Genomic DNA, 22,324 nt, shown 5'->3' with positions numbered 1-22,324 from the left:
CTTTAAAAAAATTATTTCACATTTCATTGTATGTGTTTTGCTTCCATGTAAGTTTGTGAACCACACACATGGCTGGTGCCTCAGAAGAAGGCACTGGGTCCCCCAAGAACTGGTGTTACTGACAGTAGTAAACTGCCATGTGGGTACTTGGAAAGCAACCAGTGCCAGCCCTGTAGCAAGATTCCCTACTGTATTACAACATGAATGACCTCTAGCTCACTTCCCAAGAGAGGTGGGTTTTGTTTGTTTGTTTGTTTGTTTGGTTTTGTTTTTTGAGACAGGGTTTCTCTATGTAGCCCTGACTGTCCTGAAACTAACACTATAGACCAGGTTGGCCTCAAACTCACAGAAATCCACCTGCCTCTGTCCTGAGTGCTGGGATTAAAGGTGTGTACCACCACTGCCCAGCCCCAAGGAGTTTTGATCCCTGCTGAAACCTCATGAACTGAGCCTCCACTGCCCACATGTCTCTCAGTAGGATACTGTCCAAATTCCTACTGCCATGGTCCATCACTCTCTGCTTACAGCAGTCTAGATGGAAGTTCAAAACTCATCCCCATTCCCCTTTCAGAACCTGCGAACCTGATGAGCTGGATTTACTGCCCCAAACCTTCGAGCCACACAGACAGATTTGTCACAGCACTGACTTTATTCTTGACACCAGTTTTGCATATTGGTTTCTTTTCTTGCTGAGACAAAATGTCCGATGAAGGCAGCTTCAGGAAGGGAGGACTATTTTGGTTCACAGATTAAGAGTGCAGTCCTTCGCAGGGTGGTGGTTGCACACCTGTTGTTATTTCTCTTCGTGGAGAACTACAGGACCATGCAGGTGCTGGGAATTGAACCTGGGGCCTCTGGAAGAACATCCAGTGCTCTTAACCACTGAACCATCTCTCAAGACTTACATGCCTTTAAACTGTATTCATCTATCTCCTTATTTATCTGTGGGCATGCACATGGCATGTGTGCAGAGGTCAGAAGGCAACTTGTGAGAGTCAGATCTCTCCTTCTATCATGGGGACCCTGGGCAGCAAACCCGGCTCATCAGGTTTGGCAGCAGGCCCCTTCCTTGTTGGTCTTTTGTATCTTAGTGTGCATGTTCCAGTAAGTTCAATTAAGGTTGCTTGCAGAAGCATGGGTAAGAGGTTATTTTTAGGAGTGTGTGCATATTACCCATGGCTATCCCACTGAGGGAAAGGTCTCCTCTCTCCCAGCAGCCAGGAACTGCCTATAGATCATCAGGAAGGTGTGAGGCCCCGTGTACCCCTCCCACTCCATGGCTGGATGTTGTCAGGCCGGATATTGTGCAGGCCTTAGGCTGGTAATCAAAGCTGTTTTGAGTTTGAAAATACAATAGCCATGTTCTGCCTGAAGGACACCATTCCACAATAATCCACTCCTTTACCTGCCTCTTGTAGCCTTTCTGCCCCTTCTCCATGAGCCTTGTAGGGAGTGGTATAAAAATACCAGTTGGACCAATTATGAGCACCCACAACTATGATTGACCACTGCTATGGAACGATCATTTTGCATACTTTAAAGATTTGTCACTCAAACTGGTTTAATAAAAAGCCGACTGGCTGATAACCAGACAGGAGGTATAAGTGTGACAACCAAAGTAAGGATACTGGGATGAAGAAGGGTAGAGTCAGAGGAGACGCTGGCAGATGCAGAGGAAGCAGGACATGTAGAAAATGAGGGGTAACAAGCCATGAGCCAGTTGGCAGAGTGTAGATAAGAAATATGGTTTAATTTAAAATGTAAGAGCTAGCTAGTAACAAGCCTGATCAAGCTGGTCAAGCTTGAGAATAGCACTAATTTGTAGGCATAAAAATAAATATCTAGAAAGCAATTTGATGGGCCCATTGGATCATGCCTTGTTCTGGTTAGTTTCATATCAAGTGGACATTAATCTGAGTCATTGGGGAAGGAGGACTTTCACTGAGAAAATGTTCTCATCCATATTGCCTGTAGGCAAGTCTTCAGGGCATTTTCTTGATTAATAATTGATGCAGGAGGGCCCAGCCTACTGTGGGTAGTGCCACCTCTGTGCCTGTGGTCCTGTGTTGTGCAAGAAAGCAGTTACAGTCATGAAAATGAAGGCAGTAAGCAGGATTCCAACATGGCTTCTGCTTCAGCTCCTGCCTCTAGGTTCTTGCCACAACTCCGTTCAATTACCTGGTAGTATAAGATAACGTAAGCTGCCTTTGGTGATTGTATTTCATCACAGCAACAGAAATCCCAACTAAGACACCCCCTAAAGATCTATGTCCTCCGTAGTTCAGGGTTTTGATGGGTTCACAGTGTCATGAGTTCCTTCCTGTTATGTGGATTTCATAATCAATCAGAAATGAGTTGGTTATCTCCCTAACAAGCTTGCCACTATTGCTTCAGTGTATATATCTTGCCTGCTCAGTCATTAATCTATCATCCTGTCTTAGTTGCTTTTTTGGTGCTGTGATAAAACACATGACCAAAGCAACTTTCAGGGGGGGGGGCGGGGGAAAGCTTATTTTAGTTCCTAGCTCCAGAGGGTTGGAGTCCATAATGACGAGAGAAGCATGATAGCATTAGGCAGACAGGATGGCTAGAGCAGGAATCTGACAGCTTGCGTCTTGAACTCTCTAAGCACAAGGGAGAGAGCGCAAACTGGGTGTAGGCAAGACTTTCAAAGCTCAAAGCCTGCTGTGTTTCTTCCCAGCAAGGCTGCCCCACCCCCTAAGCCTCCCTAAACAGCTGGGGACCAAGTGTTCCAATGCTGATACTATGAGAGATCCTACTCATTCAAACTGCCACACATGCCGGTTCAACAGGTGAGCGAGACAGCGCCTGCAGCCCTGTTAAGGTTACCCAGTTGGGAAGAAGCTTCCAGTTAGTTTCAGCCTGAACTTCCTCCTTTTCATTCAGCAGGGAAACTCCAGAACAGAGAATAGTGCCATCTACATTTAAGGTGACTCTTTAATTCTTGGCCCAACCCACAGACACACTCAGATGTGTGTTTCCATGGTAACTGTAAATCAAGGAAACAGTTTATGTTAACCACCACCCCAACTAAGATACTCTGTGTGACAGTAGTGTTGTCAACTTGACATCCTTTATCACCTAGGAGATGGGCTGTGAGCGTGTCTGTGGCCTGTTTTAGAGACAGTTCCATAAACTTCTGTGTTTGCCCGGAATGCCCTGTAAATGTCTGTTAAGTCCATTTGGCCAGTGATGCCATTTAATTTTACATTGTAAGAAGGTAATGTTAGGCCCATGGATGGTGGCACAGGCCTCTCCCAGCACTTGGAATGCAGGAGCCTGCAGACATAGTAGTTATAGGGCACCCTGATCTGTGCAATGAGTTCCAGAACAGCTAGGGCTACCCACAGAAACCCTGTCTTGAAAACAAAACAGAACAAAAAAAAAGAATCAAATGTTAGAATCCAGTGGCTGTTAAGACCAAAATACCTTATAGCAGTCTCTTCTCTTTAAGCAGCCCTCCCTTAGAGCAGCCCCCCTGCTTCTCACAGATACCAACAGGCACCCCACTGAGCACATTGCTTGTTAGTCTAGACTGAACTGAGGCTGCCAGGCCCTGTGGTGAGGATGGTGGCAAGATTTTTACCCACTGAGGCCTCCCATGGTCCATTGAGTGACCTTCTCTATCTTTCCTCACTAGTTTTGGTTTGAAGTCTCCTTTGTCAGATAATAGAACAGCAACACCTGCTTGCTTGTGTCCCAGATCCATTTACTTAGAATACTCTTAAAAGTCTCTGAATTAACATTTTATTTATTTGTGTGTGTGCGCGTGTGCTTGTCTCGACATTGTGTGGAGGCCAAAGGACAGCTCTCTCCTTCCATCGTGTTAGTCCTGGTGACCAAACTCAGGCTGTGAGGCTTGGCAGCAAGTGTCTTTACCCACTGAGCTGTCTCACTATCCCCTGAAATACTCTTATCTATCATTTCACCCTCAGGTTGTGCCTGCCTTTTGTAGTGAGGAATTTCTTGGAGGTAACAAATAGATGTTTCTAGATATTTGTTCCAATCTACTAGCCTGTGCCTTTGCTTTGGGGGCACAATTGAGACCAATAAGATTCAGAATTACTAAAATGTATGTGTTGATTCCTGCCATTTGTTGTTGTTTTTTTTTTCCCTCTCTTCCTTTCTTAAATATTAGTCTATCTTGTTTTCTTTTGTTCTGGGCCTTGTGGACTGACTTCTTTCCCCCTATTCAGTCTGAGGTTTCTAAAGGCGTTTCTGTATAGTGCTTATGAATTCCTTTATCTTATCTTTACTGTGGAAAGTTTTTCATTTTTCCTTCCTTTATAACAGATAGCATTCTGGGTCCAGTAGTCTGGGCTGTCAGTTGTTTTCTTTCACAACTTGAAATAGATCTCTGCACACCCTTGGGCTTTTACCTTTTCTGTGGAATGGATAATCTTGTTATTCTGACTGGCCTGCCTTTATATGTTAATCATTGTTTTTCTCTTGCAGCTGTCAATATGTTGGGGGGAGGGACCCAGAGCCCATACCCAGCTTTCTCCTTTTCTACCCCAACTTCCCCTCCACCCCCTACTCCCACAGCCTGACCCCTTCTATCTGCTTCTTATCTGAACTTTGGCTCCTCAGTTGGGAGTTTTATCTACAGAATCTGACCTAGTGGGTCCAAGTAGGGCTGGATTCTTTGTTTCTGGAAGTCGTGTCTCCACCCAGAACTTGGGTTCTGCGAGGCTGTGCAGCTGGAGAGCAGAGACTCTGGGTTGTGCACTGAGAAATTCTGCTCTACTGTCCCCCGCCTGCCACGGAGAGGGCCTGGGGAGGGAACTAGAGGTTGTAAACTGGGGGTCTTAAGACACCTTTGTCCTGGCTCAGATAGAAGGTGTTGAACCCTCAGGATCTCATGCTTGTCCAGGCAGATGACTCTGAGTTGGCTAGGTCTGCTCTGGGTTGGCTCCGCCCCATCGCTTTGGTCTCTTGCCCAGGGCTGGGAGGAGTCAGCTAGGCCTGAGGGCGATCATTGGCTCAGTCCAGATCATCAGCCCACACAGTCAGAAGCCAGGAACTAAACCGTTTCCAGAGAAGAAGAGAGGAGGTCTTCTCGGACTCATTGCTCCAGAGAGAAGGTGCCAGGCTCGGGGACACGAGGAAGGTCTTGACTGGACAGTGGAGGCTCTGTTTAGAGCTGGGGTGGCTCAAGGGCTCTGGAGGCCCGTGGTTTCCCCGTTACCAGGCCACTTCTCTTGCTTCAGTTTGGACCAGTCTAGACTCTGAACAGTTCCCAACTGTCTGTCACTCTCCTTCCTCTCCTCTCTCACTGTCTCTCCTGCATTGTCCCGGTGTCCCTTCTCCTTGACCTATTGTAGTCCTCTAAGTCACTCCCCCTGTCCAGTGACCCTGGCAGTCCACCGCTGTCTCCCGGGCCTCAGAATCTCACCCTCTGCCCATTTGCCCTGCAGGATGCTACAGCTGAGCCTGTCCTGGCTGGGACTGGGGCCCGTGGCTGCCTCCCCATGGCATCTCCTGTTGCTGGGTGGAGCCTCCTTGTTCCTGGCCCGAATTCTGGCCTGGATCTATGCCTTCTATGACAACTGCCGCCGACTCCGCTGCTTCCCTCAGCCCCCTTCATGCCACTGGCTTTGGGGTCACTTGGACATTGTGAGTATGGCAGAGAGGTGGGTCCTGGGGTGTCCGGATGAATGTGTTCTCACAGGGTCAGGAAATGTTCCTAGGAATCTAGGGCGAGGGGCCAGCAACAGTAGAGATGGGGAAGGCTGAAGGAGTCCCTCTCTGTTCACACACCCAGCAGATCCTTTCCTTACCTCTGTCCACGTCATGTTCTGAAGCTTTCTTTTTTTGCCCCTCTTGTCCCTAGCTAACTTTGGGTCACGTTCTCATTAAGACTCATGGTCTGAGGTCTCTTCCGGTCTTTTGTTCAGTCCTGTTCCGTGTTGTAGTTAGATGCCCCCAGGACAGGTTGCAGAGGACGGAGTTCCCTTTTCCTCACGTTTGCTGTCCTTAGTTTCCACTGTTGGGTTTCCACTGTGGTATGACCCTTTCCTGTCCCATCTCTGTTGTCCTCAGGCCAGTGTCTGTACCTCTCTGAGCTGCCTCTTCCCCTGTGGGAATGAGCTATGATCTTTCCTCCTCCACCAGGGGCTCAGTTTCTGAAGAGAGACTCTCCAACTCTTCAGGCTCTGTCCTTTCTTATCTAGCTCTCCATTCTAGTTCTCCTGTCACATCTCATTTCTCTTCCTCTCTATCTCCTAGTCCAGGAGCTTCCTTTCACTCCATCTGTATTAGGCAGGGTTTTCCCAGATGAATGGAACCATATACATCACATGTTCACATGACTAGAGTGGTGTACAATCGATAGGGACGGGGAAGTCCAATCATGGCTACGGCTTGCCCAGGAGCTCCTCAGACCATGAAGCTATGGCTCGCCCAAGAGCTCCTCAGACCACGAAGCTACTTGCCTTAGCAGTTTCAGTGTGGTGCTGAAGGCCTGAAAGGTTCAGGGAGAGTTTCTGATCTCCCATCAGAAGCTGAGTTCTGATGAAGAGAAGCAGTCACAACCAGGAAGCGAAGGCCCAGGGGTCAAGCAGCAGGTTTGACCTCAGACTTAAACCTGTCAAAAGGCAATGCCCACTCTCAGGGAGGGTCTTCTCCCCTCAGTTGCTCTTTCTAGGGAATTCCCTCACAGATGGTCTCTTATTTAGTTCCAGATCCTTCCAAGTTGACAGTGGAGACTGACCATCGGAAATACCACATTTTGTCAACTTGATACCTTACCATGTTATTATGTTGTGCTTAATCACCAAATGAAGATACAAAGTCTCAATCCCACCTAATATCATCTAACTATTATTTCTCCAGAGTAGATGGCAAAGTTCCTTGAGGAATGCCTAACTACCGATGTTATTTCAAGCAATGTTGCATTACATGGTAAAGGAATATGAGAGAAGAAAAAAAAACATAAATACCTGTGTATTTACGCAAAAACATACCCTTAACAACATAGGACAGAAACACTCATGATAGTTATAACCATTGTTTCTGTAACTGCTCATATGGTCTTAGCTGGTATTCACTGCTATTTTCCTCTTCTGACCATTCTGTATTTCCTCTACCCTCAGCAAACATCTTATGAGGTCTTGGCAGGGTGACCCAAACTTTCATCCCTGAAGAAATATTATCATCCTGTGTAACACAAAAAAATAAATGACCCAGAAACTGATATTGGGGCTCAAACTTCAACTGAATATCAGAAAAGCAAAGCAGCTGGCCACTAGCTTCTTACCTCTACCTTAGGCTGAATGGCTGATCCTGTCTCCAGGAGCTCTCACCAAGCCTCAGACTATAACCTCTCCTCAGCGTGGCTGGAGAAAGAATTCCTCTCTGAGACCTTGTTTCTCTGTCTTATATACTTCCCTAATGTTGGGATTAAAGGTATGAGCTATAATTCTATTGTGCAGCTCTGGGTGGCCTTGAACTCACAGAGATTCGTCTATCTCTTAATCCTGAATCCTAGGATTAAAGGTGTGTACCACCACTTCCTAGTTTCTGGCTGCTGGGATTAAAGGTGTGTGTCACCACTGTCTGATCTCTATAGCTTGAGGCTGACTTTGCTTTCTGAATCCTTAGGCAAGCTTTAATAAATCATTAATAATATATCATTACAATCTTGTCTGGATTGGATTGTTGGAGTTTCCCATTGACTTTAACCACAGGACATGGTAACACCAAGAGATACCCTAAAAGATCTCCTGCAGTGCAGGCATAGCTTTCCTTCTATTGTGGATAAACTGGCCACCTACTTTTCCTCTGGAAGTTTGGATCAGTCACCCCTGTTAACACTCTCACACTTATCTTAGCCTGTTGATTCAAAGGAATGAGGAACCCAAATTGGCCAATTAGCTTCCGACTCAATGGATATTTTTCATATCTCTTGGCAGAAGCAGCCTCCCATCTGGAACCAAGTCATGTAAATCAGGAGAACATAAAGTTGTGTGAACAAGGAAGAAAACATTTTGCTAGTGGGCCACTAGAGGTGGCAACATTCTCATTTCTGCTCTTGCTTGATTCCTTAACTAAATCCCTGGTCATAAAAGAAACAATGCCATCTATCGGACACAGATTCAGAGCATAGATAGCCTTCTGGAAAAACTTTTCCAGCTGTCCAAATTCTTTCCATCCATTTCACTGTCACTGTGCCATTAAAAGGCCATTCTACCCTTCTTTCATCATCTATTTCAGGATGATGGGGGATGGTAAGACCACTAAATTTCATAATCATGAGCCCACTGCCTCATTTCCATGGCTGTGAAGTGCGTTCCTTTGTTAGCAGCAGAATTACGTGGGATACCATTTTGTAAATGAATAGATGGTAGCTTTGGCAGAAGCGTTACACACAGAATGGCAATTTCATAACTAGAGGAAGTATCTATTTCAGTATGGAAAAGGCACTGTCCATTCCATGATGGAAGTGGTTCAGGGTAGTCAACCTTCTCAGGTCACTAGCTGATCTCCTCTGGGAATGGTGTCATATTGGAATCTCAGTGTTGGTCTCTGCTGCTGGTAGATCTGTCACTCAATGGCAGCCATAAGCAGGTCAGCATTGGTGAGTGAAGCTTGTGTTGTTGAGCCTATTTATGACTTGCTTTCCTGACACCTTGTCCACTTTGGTCTTTAGAACCACTCCCGGCACCACAGTTTGGATTAGTCAAGGTTCTCTACAGGAACAGACTCACTACACAGTATTTCTGTGTGAACAGAGACTTAGTGGAATGACTCTCAACCAGTAGGAGCTGGGTAGACCTGAAATGATTGTCTGCACAGCAGACAGGCTGAGAGCCCAGGAGCTGCTCAGCTCACCGAGCTGGATCCTTAGCAGGAGTCTAAATTTACTGGGGAAGACTTAAAAAAAACTCAGGGAAAGTTTCTGGTCCACACTGAAGTTCAAAGATGCTGCAGTCTGATATCAATAAAGGATAGATACACTTACCAAAAGGTAATTAAGTCACTTCTTTCCCCCTTTGAACCTTTTTCTATCTGGGGCACTTGCTGGAAAGTGCTTCCCTTTCTGAGGAAGAATCTTCTCCTGGTTAATTCTTCCTGGAAACAGGTCTATAGACTCAGCCAGAGATACAACTCTTAGTTAATCCAGATCTGGCCAGGTTGGAAAGAAAGAGCAACCACCTCACTCTCTCGAGCACATCTGGTTTAGTTTTCCATCAGCGTTCAATTCTGAAGTTCCTGTTGATGGTGTTTCCCTTGACAGTCATTGGAAAACCTTGGCCGTGGATGAATGTAACCACCCATGTTTTCTGATGTCTTGATCACAGTGATAATGGACAGTTAGATGCCATGTAAGCTCCAGTCCACTCACCCCCATCACCCCACTGCTGCACTTCTCCAGCCTGCTCATTGTGTCGTAGCCTCAGGGGCAAAGAGTCTTCATCCATTGCCCCCTCTCTCTACCTGCTTCTTATTCTTGTCACCCAGGTGACATCCCAGTCCCGTTGGCTTTCTCTCCACAGCTCTCTGCTGTTCTGTGTCTAACGTTCTTCCAAGAGTCTCTTTTCATTGCTCTAGGATGACACTTCACCGGTCTCCCCTGATTTCCCTGTGAGCCCTTAGTGTCCACTTCTGGTCCTGCTTCTCCTGAACTTTCCACATTGGATCTCTTGCTGTCTTCTGTCCTCTGCCCCAAGGCTTCTTCCTTACACGGGATCCAGCACCTAAGTTAACATGTGTTTGTAAGAATGTGGGTTTTTTGTTTTGTGTTTTTTTTGTTTGTTTGTTTGATTTGTTTTGTTTTGTTGGTTTTTTTTTTTGATATAGGTTCTCTGTGTAGCCCTGGCTGTCCTGGAACTCACTTTGTAGCCCTGGGTGGCCTCAAACTCACAGATTCTCCTGCTTCTGCCCCCCAAGTGCTGGAATTAATTCTAACCTCGCTTCCCTTGTGAGCTGGGAACCAAGACTATAGGTATCTCCAAGCATCCTTCACTTCAAAGCTGCAGAGGCACTGGGCCAGTGCTGGGGAAAAGTTCTCTAGTTTACTCTAAGTTTAGATGAGTATTAAGGAGGGGGAAGATATTAGAAGAATCAGATGCAAAAAAAGTCAGAAAAAAACACACGGAAAGTCATAGGAGGGAAAAGAGAGAGGAAGAGCAGGCGAACAAAAGAGAGAGAAAATTATACAGACACACAAACAGAAAAAGTGGAACAGATAATTGGTGGTGAAATGTATACACAGATACACTCATACATGTAATTATATCTAATATATTTTACCTCTGTCATTTATCTATTATGTATCCCTATGCCCTTTATTATCTACTATGTATTACATCTATAAACCATTTTTGTTTCCATATTTATCCACATCAATTGTCTATCTATCTATCTATCCAGCTAAGAAACAGAGGTTGGAGAGATGGCTCAGAGCCCTTGCTGTTCTTGTAGAGAACCTGGCTTCAAAACTTAGCCCTCACATCAGGCAGCTGACATCTGCTTGGAACTGCATTTCCAGTGGATACAACACCTTCTTCTGGTCTACATGGGCATTTGCATAAAATATGTAGCCACACACATATACAAATAATAAATCAATAAATCTTAAGAAACAAAACCAGCCGGGCGGTGATGGTACACACCTTTCATCTCAACACTCAGGAGATAGAGGCAGGCAGATCTCCATGAGTTCAAGGCCAGCCTGATCTACAAAGCAACTTCCTGTGGTGATATATTGCTTATGATCTAATAAGCCACTGGAGGTCAAAATGCAAAGCCAGCCTCACTGGTTATCTATAGAACCTGGGCAATGGTGGTACACACCTTGAATCCCAGGACTCAGGAGACAGAGGCAGATGGATCTCTGTGAGTTCAAGACACTGGGATACAGGAGAGTGAATCAGTCTGACAGAGCTCATGCCTTTAATCCCAGCATTAGAGAGGAGCTCAGTGCAGTCTCAGAGAGCAGTCTGGTCTTTGGGTGGAGAGCATAGCAGTCTAGGATTCTGTGGCTTGGTGGAAAACAGTGCAGTCTGGAGATGTAATCTGAGGTTCAGTGGATCACTCCTTCAGTCTGAGCATTATTAGAGGTGAGAACTCTCTAGTGTCTGGCTGCTTTGCTTCTCTGATCGTCAGTGACTTTATTAGATCATAAACAATATATCACCACAAGTTCCAGGACAGCCAAGGCTATACAGAGAAACCCTGTCTCGAAAAACCAAATATATATTTATATATATACAAACACACACACACACACACACACACACACACACACACACACACACACACGAGAATAAGGTTTCAGAGAGAGAAAGAGGCATGTATATACAGAGACATGGATATAAAAAAAGGATGCACACAGTTTAACCCAGGTGGATTTAGCAAGAGCCATAGATGGATGAACCATTGAGAGGAGGGAGAGTGGTGTGGGATTTGATTGACAAGAGAATGGGAGCATCCCAGGTACTCTGTCAGGACTAGCCTTAGCCTTCTCCATCCCCAGATGCAGACCGATGAGGAAGGCATGCAGTTGTTGACTGAGTTGAGCCACTACTTTCGTGATGTCTACCTCTCTTGGTTTGGGGCCTTCTACCCCATCCTGAGGCTCTCCCACCCCAAGTTCATTGCTCCCGTGCTCCAGGCCCCAGGTATTTCTCCCAGGATCCAATTACTGGTCTGTTCCCTTCCTTTTCTCCAAGTCCTTTGCATCCCTTCACAGGCCAGGCTGGGCAGGGGAGGATGAAGCCATGTCTAACAGAAGCCACAGCCGCGCTACTCACCTGACTGACCCTGGATGAGGTTTTGGGTTTCTCCAGATAGTGAGGTCTGTTAAGTGAGTGATGGAAATTTGACCCAGTATGGTCTTAAGAATGAAAGAAAATCTGCTGGCTGGGGATATAGCTTTGTAGTGGGGTCCTTGTCTGCAATGTACAGGGCCTTGGGCTGCCTGCCAAGGCACTGAAATTAAAAAAAAAAGAAAAAAGAAAAGAGAAAAAAGAAAGAAACAACAACAGAAAACAACTAAAGAAATTTGCTGTCAGGAAAACCCAGGGAGAGTGATCTTTAAGCACAGTTGGATTCAAGTCTCAGCAGGATCTTTGTCTCTTAGTTCCACCTTCCTCCAGGATGATTGTACTCTCATCTTGGGAAAGATGACCCCTGATTGCTCAGCCCCTTGAAAAAAACCCCTGTGGGTGCAGGACGAGTTCTGGGACTCCCTTAACTTTCCCTCCTTTGGGTGATAGGACAGAGTCTTCATCCACCTCTGTGACTTGATGGCCTCATACTGTTTTAGACATAAAATGACAAGTAACCAGTACATCAATTCAGAGTTGCTCTCTTTTTGTTAAACACCTTTTTGTTTTGTTTTATTTTTTTTCTGAGACAGGATGTCTCTATGTTCTGGAACTCACAGGGATCTAACTGCCTCTGCCTTCCTAGTGCTGGGATTAAAGGCGTGCACCACCACTGCAAGCCTGTTTTGTGCATTCTTATATAAAAGCAAAGTAGAAAAGGGCACATGTGTCTCCATGGTGATTTCTTAAAATGAAAGGAAAAGGCTAGAAGATGAATGTCTTTTGCATACGTAAGGTACGATCTTTCCCTCCTTTTTGATCCTTGACAAAGCATCTATAGTAATGAAATAAAAATATAGATGGCTATAGTGTGCACCCCTTTAAGGCCAGAGTAGGGAGGCAGACACAGGCAGATCTCTGTGTGTTCAAGTCCCACTGGCCTACAAATTTATTTTTTCATAAACAAACAAACCCACTGAATGGCCGTTTCGTCGTAGGACTCAGAATATAGCATGGCCAAACATCATTACAATCATTCATCATGTTTATGTGGCCATTAGCATAATGAGATCAGTTTATCAGGACAATTCTCAAGAGGTTGTTGCCAGGAACCGAGGCTATGACATCCCTTCTAACAGAGCTCTGAAGTAGACCAGATAGACCAGAACTGAACAGAACAGAAAGGTTTAGAGTTCAGGAAATCGACGCTGAAAGAGGCACACAACACAGCAGAGATTCCACCCACCTTAGTTCAGTGTCTTAGGGTTGCTTCAGCCACTTCTGATGAAAGGGACCTTAAATTGGAAAGTGACTTGGGATGGGGAGAAGGTGTGTAGAGTACTTCAGGAAAGATCTGGATAGGTCCAACTGTGTCTGGCTGGCCCTGGAGCTGCTTGATGGCTAGAGGGGGTCGAGACAGTTTTTTTGAGGGGAGCACGTGGGACAGCATCCTGTGGTCTTTGAAGATAGGGAAACCCTTAGCTCTAAATTCTTAATGCTTAGCATGGTGTAAAGGATGACCCACGGCAGTCATGGGACATGTTTAGGGCACATTTAAATCCTATCTGGCGTTATCTGAAGGCCAGAGTTAGATCATGTGAGATTGCTGTATTCCAGTGCCAGACCATATTGTATCATTTCAGGGAAGATCATATATGTTGTGTTCATAACTGTCTCATGTGCAGGGTGTATCAGGACATGTCAGAGAGCTGAGATGGACAGTGTGTCCCAGGTCTCTGTAAAAGCATTTATAAAGGTGTTGTACTGGGTTTAGATGTGGAAGATGTGGTGGGCCATGTAGCAGCCATGTGAAGGCATTTTGGGGCATGCTATGCCTCAGGTTGATGTTGGCTCTCCCTGCTGCTGCAGCCTGGTCTAGCCCCATCTCACTCCTTCCTCCTCCCTGCTGCCTTTGTCCATGTCCCCTTCCTGCCTTGCTGGCCCCTGATTGTTCTTCACGGCAGCTGCGGTGGCCCCTAAGGAAATGACTTTCTACGGCTTCCTGAAGCCATGGTTGGGTGAGTACCTCAGGGTCAGGGTCAGGAGACACCACTGTGGGCCCAGAGAAAGGTGTCACCCTTGCCCACTGCCATGGCTGCCCTCCTAGGGGATGGGCTGTTATTGAGTTCTGGTGACAAATGGAGCCGCCACCGTCGCCTGCTGACACCCGCGTTCCACTTTGATATCCTGAAGTCCTATGTGAAGGTTTTTAATAAGAGCGTGAACATCATGCATGTAAGTTTGTGTGGGATAAGTTATTTATGATGAAATATTTCTAAATGTATACATACGTTTTTATGTGTATTGGGTATTTTGCCTGCATGTATGACTATGTATTCCTAGTACTTGTATGTCCAGAAGAGGACATTGGATCTCCTGTCACTGGAGTTATAGGCAGTTGTGAGTCACTATATAGGTACTGAGACTCAAACCTGGGTCCTCTGTATGAGCAACAAGTGCTCTTAGCCTCTGATCCACTTCTTCAGGCCCATATGGGATAATTTCTGTAGCCACATACCAGTGGACATTTATTGAGCACCTACTATACATCAGAAATACTATGCCAGTTCCGTGATCTATGTTGTCTGTGGTAATTTCCGAACTACCCTGAGGTAGAGGTGACTATGACAGTTACATTATGGAAGATGAACTTGGGACCATAGAGGTCAGGGAGGGCATCCAAGTTCGTCAGCAGTAAGTGTGAGTGGTGGAGCAGGTATTGAAGTATTGCTTAGGGGGCAACAGATGAGGTGAAATTAATTGTTGTTGAAGGTTTAACAGGTGGGAACTAGGAGAGGGAAATTCGCTGACCAAAGGCACAGAGACATTAGACTTGAACTCAAGGTTTCTGACTCTCAGCCTTGTGTCTTCTCCCACCTGAGTCTGGCTTATTATGGAAGCAGAGGACCAAGTGCGCTCTCTCTCTCTCTCTCTCTCTCTCTCTCTCTCTCTCTCTCTCTCTCTCTCTCTCCTTTGTGTGTGTGTGTGTATGTGTGTGTGTGTGTGTGTGTGTGTGTGTGTGTGTGTGTTTGTGCATGTATGTATGTGTCCACCCCAGTGTTTGGAGTTGGAGAGGGGCTTAGAAGCCAGGGATGGTTTTTCTTTCTTCTTTGGCCAGGCCAAGTGGCAACGCCTGACCGCCAAGGGCAGCACCCGTCTGGACATGTTTGAACACATCAGCCTCATGACCTTGGACAGTCTGCAGAAATGTGTCTTCAGCTTTGACAGCAACTGTCAGGAGTGAGTCACTGTCTTTGTCTAGGAACCTGAGCCATGGACCAAGGGAAGAGGTTGGGGAGGGAGGAGCTGGCTAGAGGGAGCAGAGGGGACTCCCTGGAGGAGGTGGTGAAAACTGACATTGAAAAACAGTGAAGAGAGAGAGAGAGCCAGGGAAGTAGGGCTGTTTGGATAAATACAAGGAGGGGGTTCTTGTCACTATCTGAGAGAAATGACTGAAGGAAGAATGGCGATGCTAGCTCCGGGTTTCAAAGGTTTCAATCCATCATGGTGGGTGGGGAAGGGCATCACAGAGTCCCTCCCACTAAGAAGGCTGAGAAGTGGTTTGGGAGAGATAGTCTGTCCTAGCAAGCTTCCTCCTCTGTTTCCTGTTCTTCCTTCTGGACTCCTAGCCTGTGGAATGAGACTGTCCACACCAGCATTTCCCTCTTTCAGAGCTCGGCCAATGCTTAGAGAAACGCCCTCCTAGATGAACACAGAGATGCGCTTTATGAGGGCTAAGGCTATGACTCCGTCAGTAATGTGCTTGCCATGCAAGGCCAATGACGTGAGTTCTGCTCCCTAGCTCCCCATCAAAGCAAACCAGGGTGATTGATATCTGTATTTCTGTGCTGGAGGGAGGTTTAGATGGGGAAACCCTGGGGTTCATAGGTTAGTAGTAAATGACCTTCCAGTTCAGTGAGAGACCTTTCCTCGAAACCAAGATGGAGTGCATTAAAGAAGATATGAGATGTGAACTATGTGAACTTCTGTACTCCACATGCCAGTATTCTCATGTATACCAGCACATGTACATGAGACAACTACACAAACACACACACACACACACACACACACACACACACACACACACACACACACACAATTAAAACTAAGCACTTCTTAATCCAATAGAGGTTAATAATCACAAGGAGTCTACAAAGAGAGTTCCAGGACAGCCAGGACTACACAGAGACCCTGTCATTGAAACAACAACAAAATCCCAGGGAGTTAAGAGTGCCCCCTGCTTCTCTTTTTCTCCGGAATCAAACAGAGTTAAACAGTGCCCCGCCCCATTGCCTTTCTGTGTTACTTACCTTTCTGTCACTGTTAGAAAACACTAGGATCTTCTAGAAGGAACAGTAGATTTGGGGTTACAGTTCTAAAATAAGAAGTCCGTGCTGTCAAGGAAGGCATGGCAGCAGCCCGATGAAGCAGGAAACTGCCTGATCGCATTTCAACTGCCCCTAGGAAGCAGAGAGCACAAACTGGAAGTGGGGCAAGGGTACCACTTCTCAAAGTCCCTTCCTCCAACAAGTATCTCATCCTAAAAGTTCCATAAGCTCCCAAAGTGCCATCAGCTGGGGAACAAGTGTTTTAATGCATGAGCCTCTAGGATACATTTCTCTTCAAACCATCTTCCTTCCTTCCTTCCTTCCTTCCTTCCTTCCTTCCTTCCTTCCTTCCTTCCTCTCTCTCCCCTTCTTTCTCTTTTTCTTTCTCTTCTGTCTTTCTCTTGTTCTCTCTCTTTCCCTCTTTCTTCCTTTCTTTCTTTTTCCTTCCCTCCTTCCTTTTCTTTGTTAATGACATGTTACTATGTTGTCTGGGCCACCTTGGAATTGAGTGGGTTCTTCAGGCTGGACTTGAACTCATGATCTTCCCTCCTGGGTATTGGGATTGTAGTCAGAAGCCACCATGTTCATTTAGTGGGCAGATTTTAAGGATGTTGTATACCCAGCAAGAAGGGCACAAACTCCATTCTGAGTTTTCCAAGGAGTCATGAGGTATTCAAGCAGTTGGGAATTATAGTGATGTCTGAGACTGGACAATTGACCCGGTAGAGGAATGTCATGTAGACATAGGATGCAAGGGACCTGAAGAGGAGGATATGGATTTGATACAGAAAACAGGACAGATTTGCAAGAAATCAGGAAAGAAAAGACAGAGCAGATGCTAAGAGAAAGAAAAAGGGCAACAACCGTATTTACCTTCGAATCCTGGGTTGCCAGGCTATTCTTGGGAAGTAGGAAGCAGGAGAGGTGAGCCTGGCTAGAGCCCTTTTCTGGATCAGTCTTGGTCCTGAGACTCTGGCTGGAACTTGTCTGGGTGTCTATGTCTCTCTGGCCTGCCCTGCAGGTCTCCCAGTGAATACATTGCTGCCATCTTGGAGCTCAGCTCCCTCATAATGAAACGGCACCGGCAGCTCCTCCTGTATGTGGACTTCCTGTACTACCTCACTGCTAATGGGCGGCGCTTCCGCAAGGCCTGCGACCTGGTGCATGACTTCACAGATGCTGTCATTAGAGAGAGACGCCACACCCTCAATAGCCAGGGTGTTGATGAGTTCCTCAAGGCTAAGACTAAGTCTAAGACTTTGGACTTCATTGATGTGCTCTTGCTGGCCAAGGTGGGCTTTTGTGGGATCTCATCTGAGACCTTAACTAAGAACCTTGACATTAAATGTTAGATAGAAGCTGGACTTGATCAAGAGGGTATCTGGGAAACAATAGATGGTGCTTATGATAACTAAGGACAGGATATGCAGACATTATAGATGTGACTTTGCTGAACACTGTGGGAGGAGAAACAACAGCAGGAAATTACGGAGGAAACTGCAGGGAAGGGCTCTGGAAAGGGCAGGGAAGGCATTCTGTGTGCACAGTGGGCGTCAGTCAGCATCAGCAGCCCTCAGACATGGCATGAGTTGAGGGTCCTGTTTTTTGTTCTCAGGATGAACATGGAAAGGAGCTGTCAGATGAGGACATCCGGGCAGAAGCTGACACCTTCATGTTCGGTGGTGAGGGTCCCCGTGTGGGACTACACTGAGGGTAAAAATCTATCAATCCCAGTTAGGTATTTTGGGGAGACAGCAAATCCCTTCATTCCATCCATCTACCCTTTCGTCATATTTCCTTGGGGCATGGATGCCCAAGTACTGTTCACTCTGAGGTGCTAAAAAAGTGTAGATAGCCAGAACTTCCTGTCTGCCTCTCAGGCCATGACACCGCAGCCAGTGCACTCTCCTGGATCCTGTACAACCTGGCGAGGCATCCGGAGTACCAGGAGCGCTGCCGGCAGGAGGTGCAGGAGCTGCTGAGGGGCCGAGAGCCTCAGGAGATTGAGTGGTGAGCACAGGTTTAGTGCCATGAATATAGCTGTGAACCAGGATGGCAGTTGCTATTTTTGACTTGTAAAATTCCATTGCTTTATTTATTTGTGTGTGACTGTCTGTGTTGGGCATGTGCATGTGCCAGGTACACACGTGGAGGCCAGAATTGGTCTCTCCTACCGTGTGGGTTCTACGGCTGAACTCAGGTGGTCAGCCGCAGCAGCAGGCTCTTGCCCTAAGGAGCCACCTCCTTGCCCTACTTTTGGTGTTTTTGGTCTAGTTATGTAGTTAAAGCTGTTCTGGAACTCACCATTCTCATCTCCTGTGTCTACCTCTTGGGATCACCTGACCAGCTTGGACATCACTTCTTAAATCTCTACTCTCTGGCCCCCGGCAATTCCTGGACTATATTCTCCACTTTTTTCTTGGGCTATGTGTCCTTTGTTTGCTGATTTGCAAGAATTACACACACACTCACACACTCACATACACTCTCCCACACACACTCACACTCACACACATACTCACACACACAAACACACACTCACACACACACTCACACACTCATACACACACACACACACACACACACTCACACACACACTCACACACTCATACACACATTCTCACATTCACACACACTCTCACACACACTCACATCCACTCACACATATCATGGTAGTAGATAGACAGAGGATCATGGACATCTCTGAATCACTCCTTTGAATACTATTGTGGTTTGTGGTGTCTCACGATGTATAGATTTTTCAATTTTGTAAATAATATACTCCCCTTCCTTTCTGGTCTTTAACCTCAAGCTTTCAGGGTTCTAAGAATTTCTGCTGTTCTGTCACAAAAAGTTGCTTATGCTATCTTATTTGGATTTTGTAGGCTTTCTGTCCCCCTTAATCAGTCTGATAATGGGTGGGCGAAGAATTGATAAGTGGGTACAGAATTGCAGATAGTTATTGGTGCTCTCCACAATAGCCCCATCGTAGTTAACAATAGCCCCCCAAAAATAACAAGTCTTGGAAATGCTAGAGGTAATACTGAACATTGTCAGTCCAGTTTTTCAGATGTGGTGGAAAACTCCATCCTCTAGTTAGAACAGGGAAACATTTCTTTTTACTTACTTTAAAAAGGATTTTTTTTGGTTGATGTTTGGGTGTGGATATGTACCCATGAATGTGGGTGCCCTCGAAAGCCAAAAGGTGTCCAATGCCCCGGAGCTGGAGGAACAGGTGGTTGTAAGCTGCATTTGTGGGTGCTAGGAAGTGAGACCAGGTCATCTAGAGTGGTTGTGAACACTCTTACCTTGTTGAGCAGAGTCTCTTAAAGCTCAGGCAGGCTTTCAATTCAGTGGATAGCCTAAGCTAGCCTTAACAGTTTGATCCTCCACCTTCTCAATCTTGAGTGCCTCCACTTATTTTTTAAAGGTCTTTCACGTAAATATTTGAAAACATTTAAAGATATCCTCTTTTTTGGTAAAGAGGTGGCACATATATTTTTAAGTTCAACACTTGGGAGGCAGAGGCAGGCGGAGCTCTGAGTTTGAGGCCAGCCTGGTCTACAGGTAGTTCTAGGATAGCCAAGGCTACATAGTGACACCTTGTCTGAAAAACAAAACAAAAATCTATAAAACAGGGCAGAGGACATGGCTTAGTGGGTAATGTACTTGCTGGTAGCATGAGGACATCAGTTTGAATTCCTAGATCCATTTAAAAGGCTACCCCAACACTGAGGCTCAGGGAGCGGGAGATCAAATTGTGCTGGCCAGCCAGTCTAACCTAAATATGCAGTTCTTATGATCTGGGAGAGTCACTGTCTCATAGCAGATGTAGAGGGAAAGAGGAAGATGCCCAAAGCTGACAACACAGCACACACACACACACACACACACACACACACACACACACACACACACACACAGAACTAGAAATAATAAAATGAACAAGTGTTTTAGATTCATCTAAGCTAACTTTGTTATAGGACTTACGGTCACAGGGAGGCAGTTAGGGTTTCCACAAGTGGCGGTGAGGCTGGTCACTACTATGTATGCATTTACGTGTGTGTGTGTGTGTGTGTGTGTGTGTGTGTGTGTGTGTGTGTGTGTGTGTACATGCAGTCCACGGTACATGTGTGGAAGTTAGAAGCCAGCTCTTGAGCGTTGGTTCTCTCCTGTCTCCTTATGTGGTCTGGTTGAATTGAGGTCGTCAAGCATGGGTGCTAGTCCTCTACTGCTAAGTCACCTAGCAATCCCGGGTGCTGTTATTACTCCCTGGATAACTGTGTGGCGTGTTCCTCAGGGACGACCTGGCCCAGCTGCCCTTCCTCACCATGTGCATCAAGGAGAGTCTGCGGCTGCACCCTCCAGTTATCTCCATCTCTCGCTGTTGCACCAAAGACATTGTGCTTCCCGATGGCCGGGTCATCCCCAAAGGTGTGGACTTTATGCGGAGGTGGTTGGCTCCTGGTTGTCCCCAGTAGCAGCGCTGACTTCCTCTTGTCTGCCCCTTCTTGTCCAAAGGGAACGACTGTATCATCAGCATCTTTGGGGTTCATCACAACCCTTCAGTCTGGCCAGACCCTGAGGTGCGACCCTCACCCCCCAATTCTGGAACCTCGGGAGGGGTATGGCTCTTATCTGGGAAACCAGAACTGTCATTCTTCTGTCTCATAGCCATCGTTTCTGGGGCTGGCTGGGTGTGCAGAAAGACATGGCCCATCAGCTTAGTCTTGTTTGGCCCGCAGGTCTATGATCCCTTCCGCTTTGACCCAGAAAACTCTCAGAAGAGGTCACCTCTGGCTTTTATTCCCTTCTCTGCTGGGCCCAGGTGAGGCGAGAGGGCTTAGGGCTATAGAGAGTGATGTGGGCTGACAGCGGGATAAGGGGAAGTTGGAGTGGTTAGGTTCTGGGTCTCCTTGCCGCCCTCTGCTCAGGGTATGTACAAAGGTCCAGAGAGCCGGGTTGGAAGGTGAAGGGTGGGGGCCCTGAGCTCAGGGCCACGCCCTGGTCTGTATTTGGTGCTGAGTCTGACAGAGCAGGCTACCCAGGAGCGTCAGGGACCTGGTCAAATTCAAACCTTGGAGCCTGGCTGGGTTCCGGTGCAGCCAGAGTCCCCACCCCGCCCTTCCGCAGGAACTGCATAGGACAGACTTTCGCCATGAACGAGATGAAGGTGGCGCTGGCGCTGACACTGCTGCGTTTCCGCGTCCTGCCCGACGACAAGGAGCCCCGCAGGCAGCCGGAATTGATTCTGCGAGCAGAGGGCGGGCTGTGGCTGCGGGTGGAGCCGCAGAGCACCGGGGCACCGTGACTGGGTCTGGACTGCCCCACCCACTTTCCTCTGAGGATCCCGAATAAACAGAACCTCAGCAAAAGACAGCAGGGGGCGCTGCAGGACAGCGGAGAACCACTAGTGACCTGGAGGAGAAGAGGTGGGGCTGGTTTCCTCCTGATCACCCACAGGGCCCCCAGGCTGCTGGAAGTTGTACCCAAGCTCAAACATCGACTTTATTCTTTGGGCGACAAGCCACCATTGATATTTGAGCAGGAGAGGCACATGCAGGTTTGAGGCTCTGTGAACCAAGCCATTAGCTATGGTTTTCGTTTTTCTTTTTGACTCCTATGCAGAGTCAACTGCATAGGATAAGCTGGCCTCACACTAGCAGCAAACCCCTGTCCTCACCTCCTGAGTGCTGCGATTAGAAGAGGGGGCCACTGTGCCTGGCCTGGCATATCTGAAGGGATAGTTGTAAAAACAAAGTAGAGTTTCTCAGGAGAGAAGGCTGGGAGCCCTTTTGAATGATGTTAAATGATGTTCGAGGCTTGTGATGTCCAAGACCACTAAGGCAGATTAAATTTAAAATGAAATCACACTTGCAGGCTCCCTGTGTGGTGGTGTTCTTCTAGGTTCCCACTGATTCCTTTTGGGGCTGAGAGGTGGCTCCGTGGGGGACACAGGAGGATCCTAGGGCTTCACAAGCCAGCCAGTCTTCCTGAATCAGACAGTTCCAGCTTCAGTGAAAGATTCTGTCTCATGAAATAAAGTGGACAGTAATGAATGAAGACTCCTGGCATGAGTCTCTGGCATCCTCATGGCATGTCTTTGTGTGCCCTGCACACACATTCCCTTTTCTATCATTTCCAGGATTTGATTTTCCCCACTCTACCAGGCAACCATTAAACACAGTTGGAGTTGGAGAG

The 22,324-nt window shown here is 46.8% G+C and overlaps 1 protein-coding gene and 1 long non-coding RNA gene across 8 annotated transcripts; one reads left to right on the top strand and one right to left on the bottom strand.

Annotated features, from left to right (window-relative positions):
• Nucleotides 1-4,855: 4,855 nt before the first annotated feature.
• Nucleotides 4,856-21,996, top strand: LOC100754807 (cytochrome P450 4F6). Of its 5 annotated transcripts, none has more exons than XM_027419513.2 (13): nucleotides 4,860-5,105; nucleotides 5,439-5,637; nucleotides 11,501-11,645; nucleotides 13,757-13,810; nucleotides 13,900-14,027; nucleotides 14,911-15,032; nucleotides 17,145-17,415; nucleotides 17,739-17,805; nucleotides 18,004-18,133; nucleotides 20,424-20,557; nucleotides 20,645-20,748; nucleotides 20,869-20,951; nucleotides 21,257-21,996. In XM_027419513.2, exons 2-13 carry the CDS (start codon nucleotides 5,440-5,442, stop codon nucleotides 21,432-21,434), a joined length of 1,614 nt encoding a protein of 537 aa, XP_027275314.1. In that variant the 5' UTR covers nucleotides 4,860-5,105; nucleotide 5,439; the 3' UTR covers nucleotides 21,435-21,996. The 5 variants fall into 5 exon arrangements, with proteins under 5 accessions (XP_035301054.1, XP_035301052.1, XP_027275314.1 ...); XM_027419515.2 differs by having other exon boundaries at nucleotides 4,862-5,105; nucleotides 20,645-20,709; XM_035445161.1 differs by having other exon boundaries at nucleotides 4,858-5,105; nucleotides 20,645-20,951.
• LOC107978734 lies at nucleotides 5,998-20,799 on the bottom strand. 3 transcript variants are annotated; one of them, XR_004770096.1, is made up of 4 exons: nucleotides 20,454-20,799; nucleotides 16,106-16,255; nucleotides 8,984-9,719; nucleotides 5,998-6,607 (listed from the first exon to the last, which is right to left on the bottom strand). It is a non-coding gene; the product is annotated as an uncharacterized LOC107978734 (long non-coding RNA). The 3 variants fall into 3 exon arrangements; XR_004770095.1 differs by lacking the exon at nucleotides 5,998-6,607 and having other exon boundaries at nucleotides 7,549-9,719; nucleotides 20,114-20,799; XR_003486156.2 differs by lacking the exon at nucleotides 5,998-6,607 and having other exon boundaries at nucleotides 7,549-9,719.
• Nucleotides 21,997-22,324: the final 328 nt, after the last annotated feature.

Source organism: Cricetulus griseus, chromosome 5 (assembly GCF_003668045.3).
Source record: "Cricetulus griseus strain 17A/GY chromosome 5, alternate assembly CriGri-PICRH-1.0, whole genome shotgun sequence".
Classification (NCBI taxonomy): Eukaryota; Metazoa; Chordata; class Mammalia; order Rodentia; family Cricetidae; genus Cricetulus; species Cricetulus griseus.
Note: the sequence above shows the minus strand (reverse complement) of the source record. Positions and strands in the feature narration are given on the sequence as shown.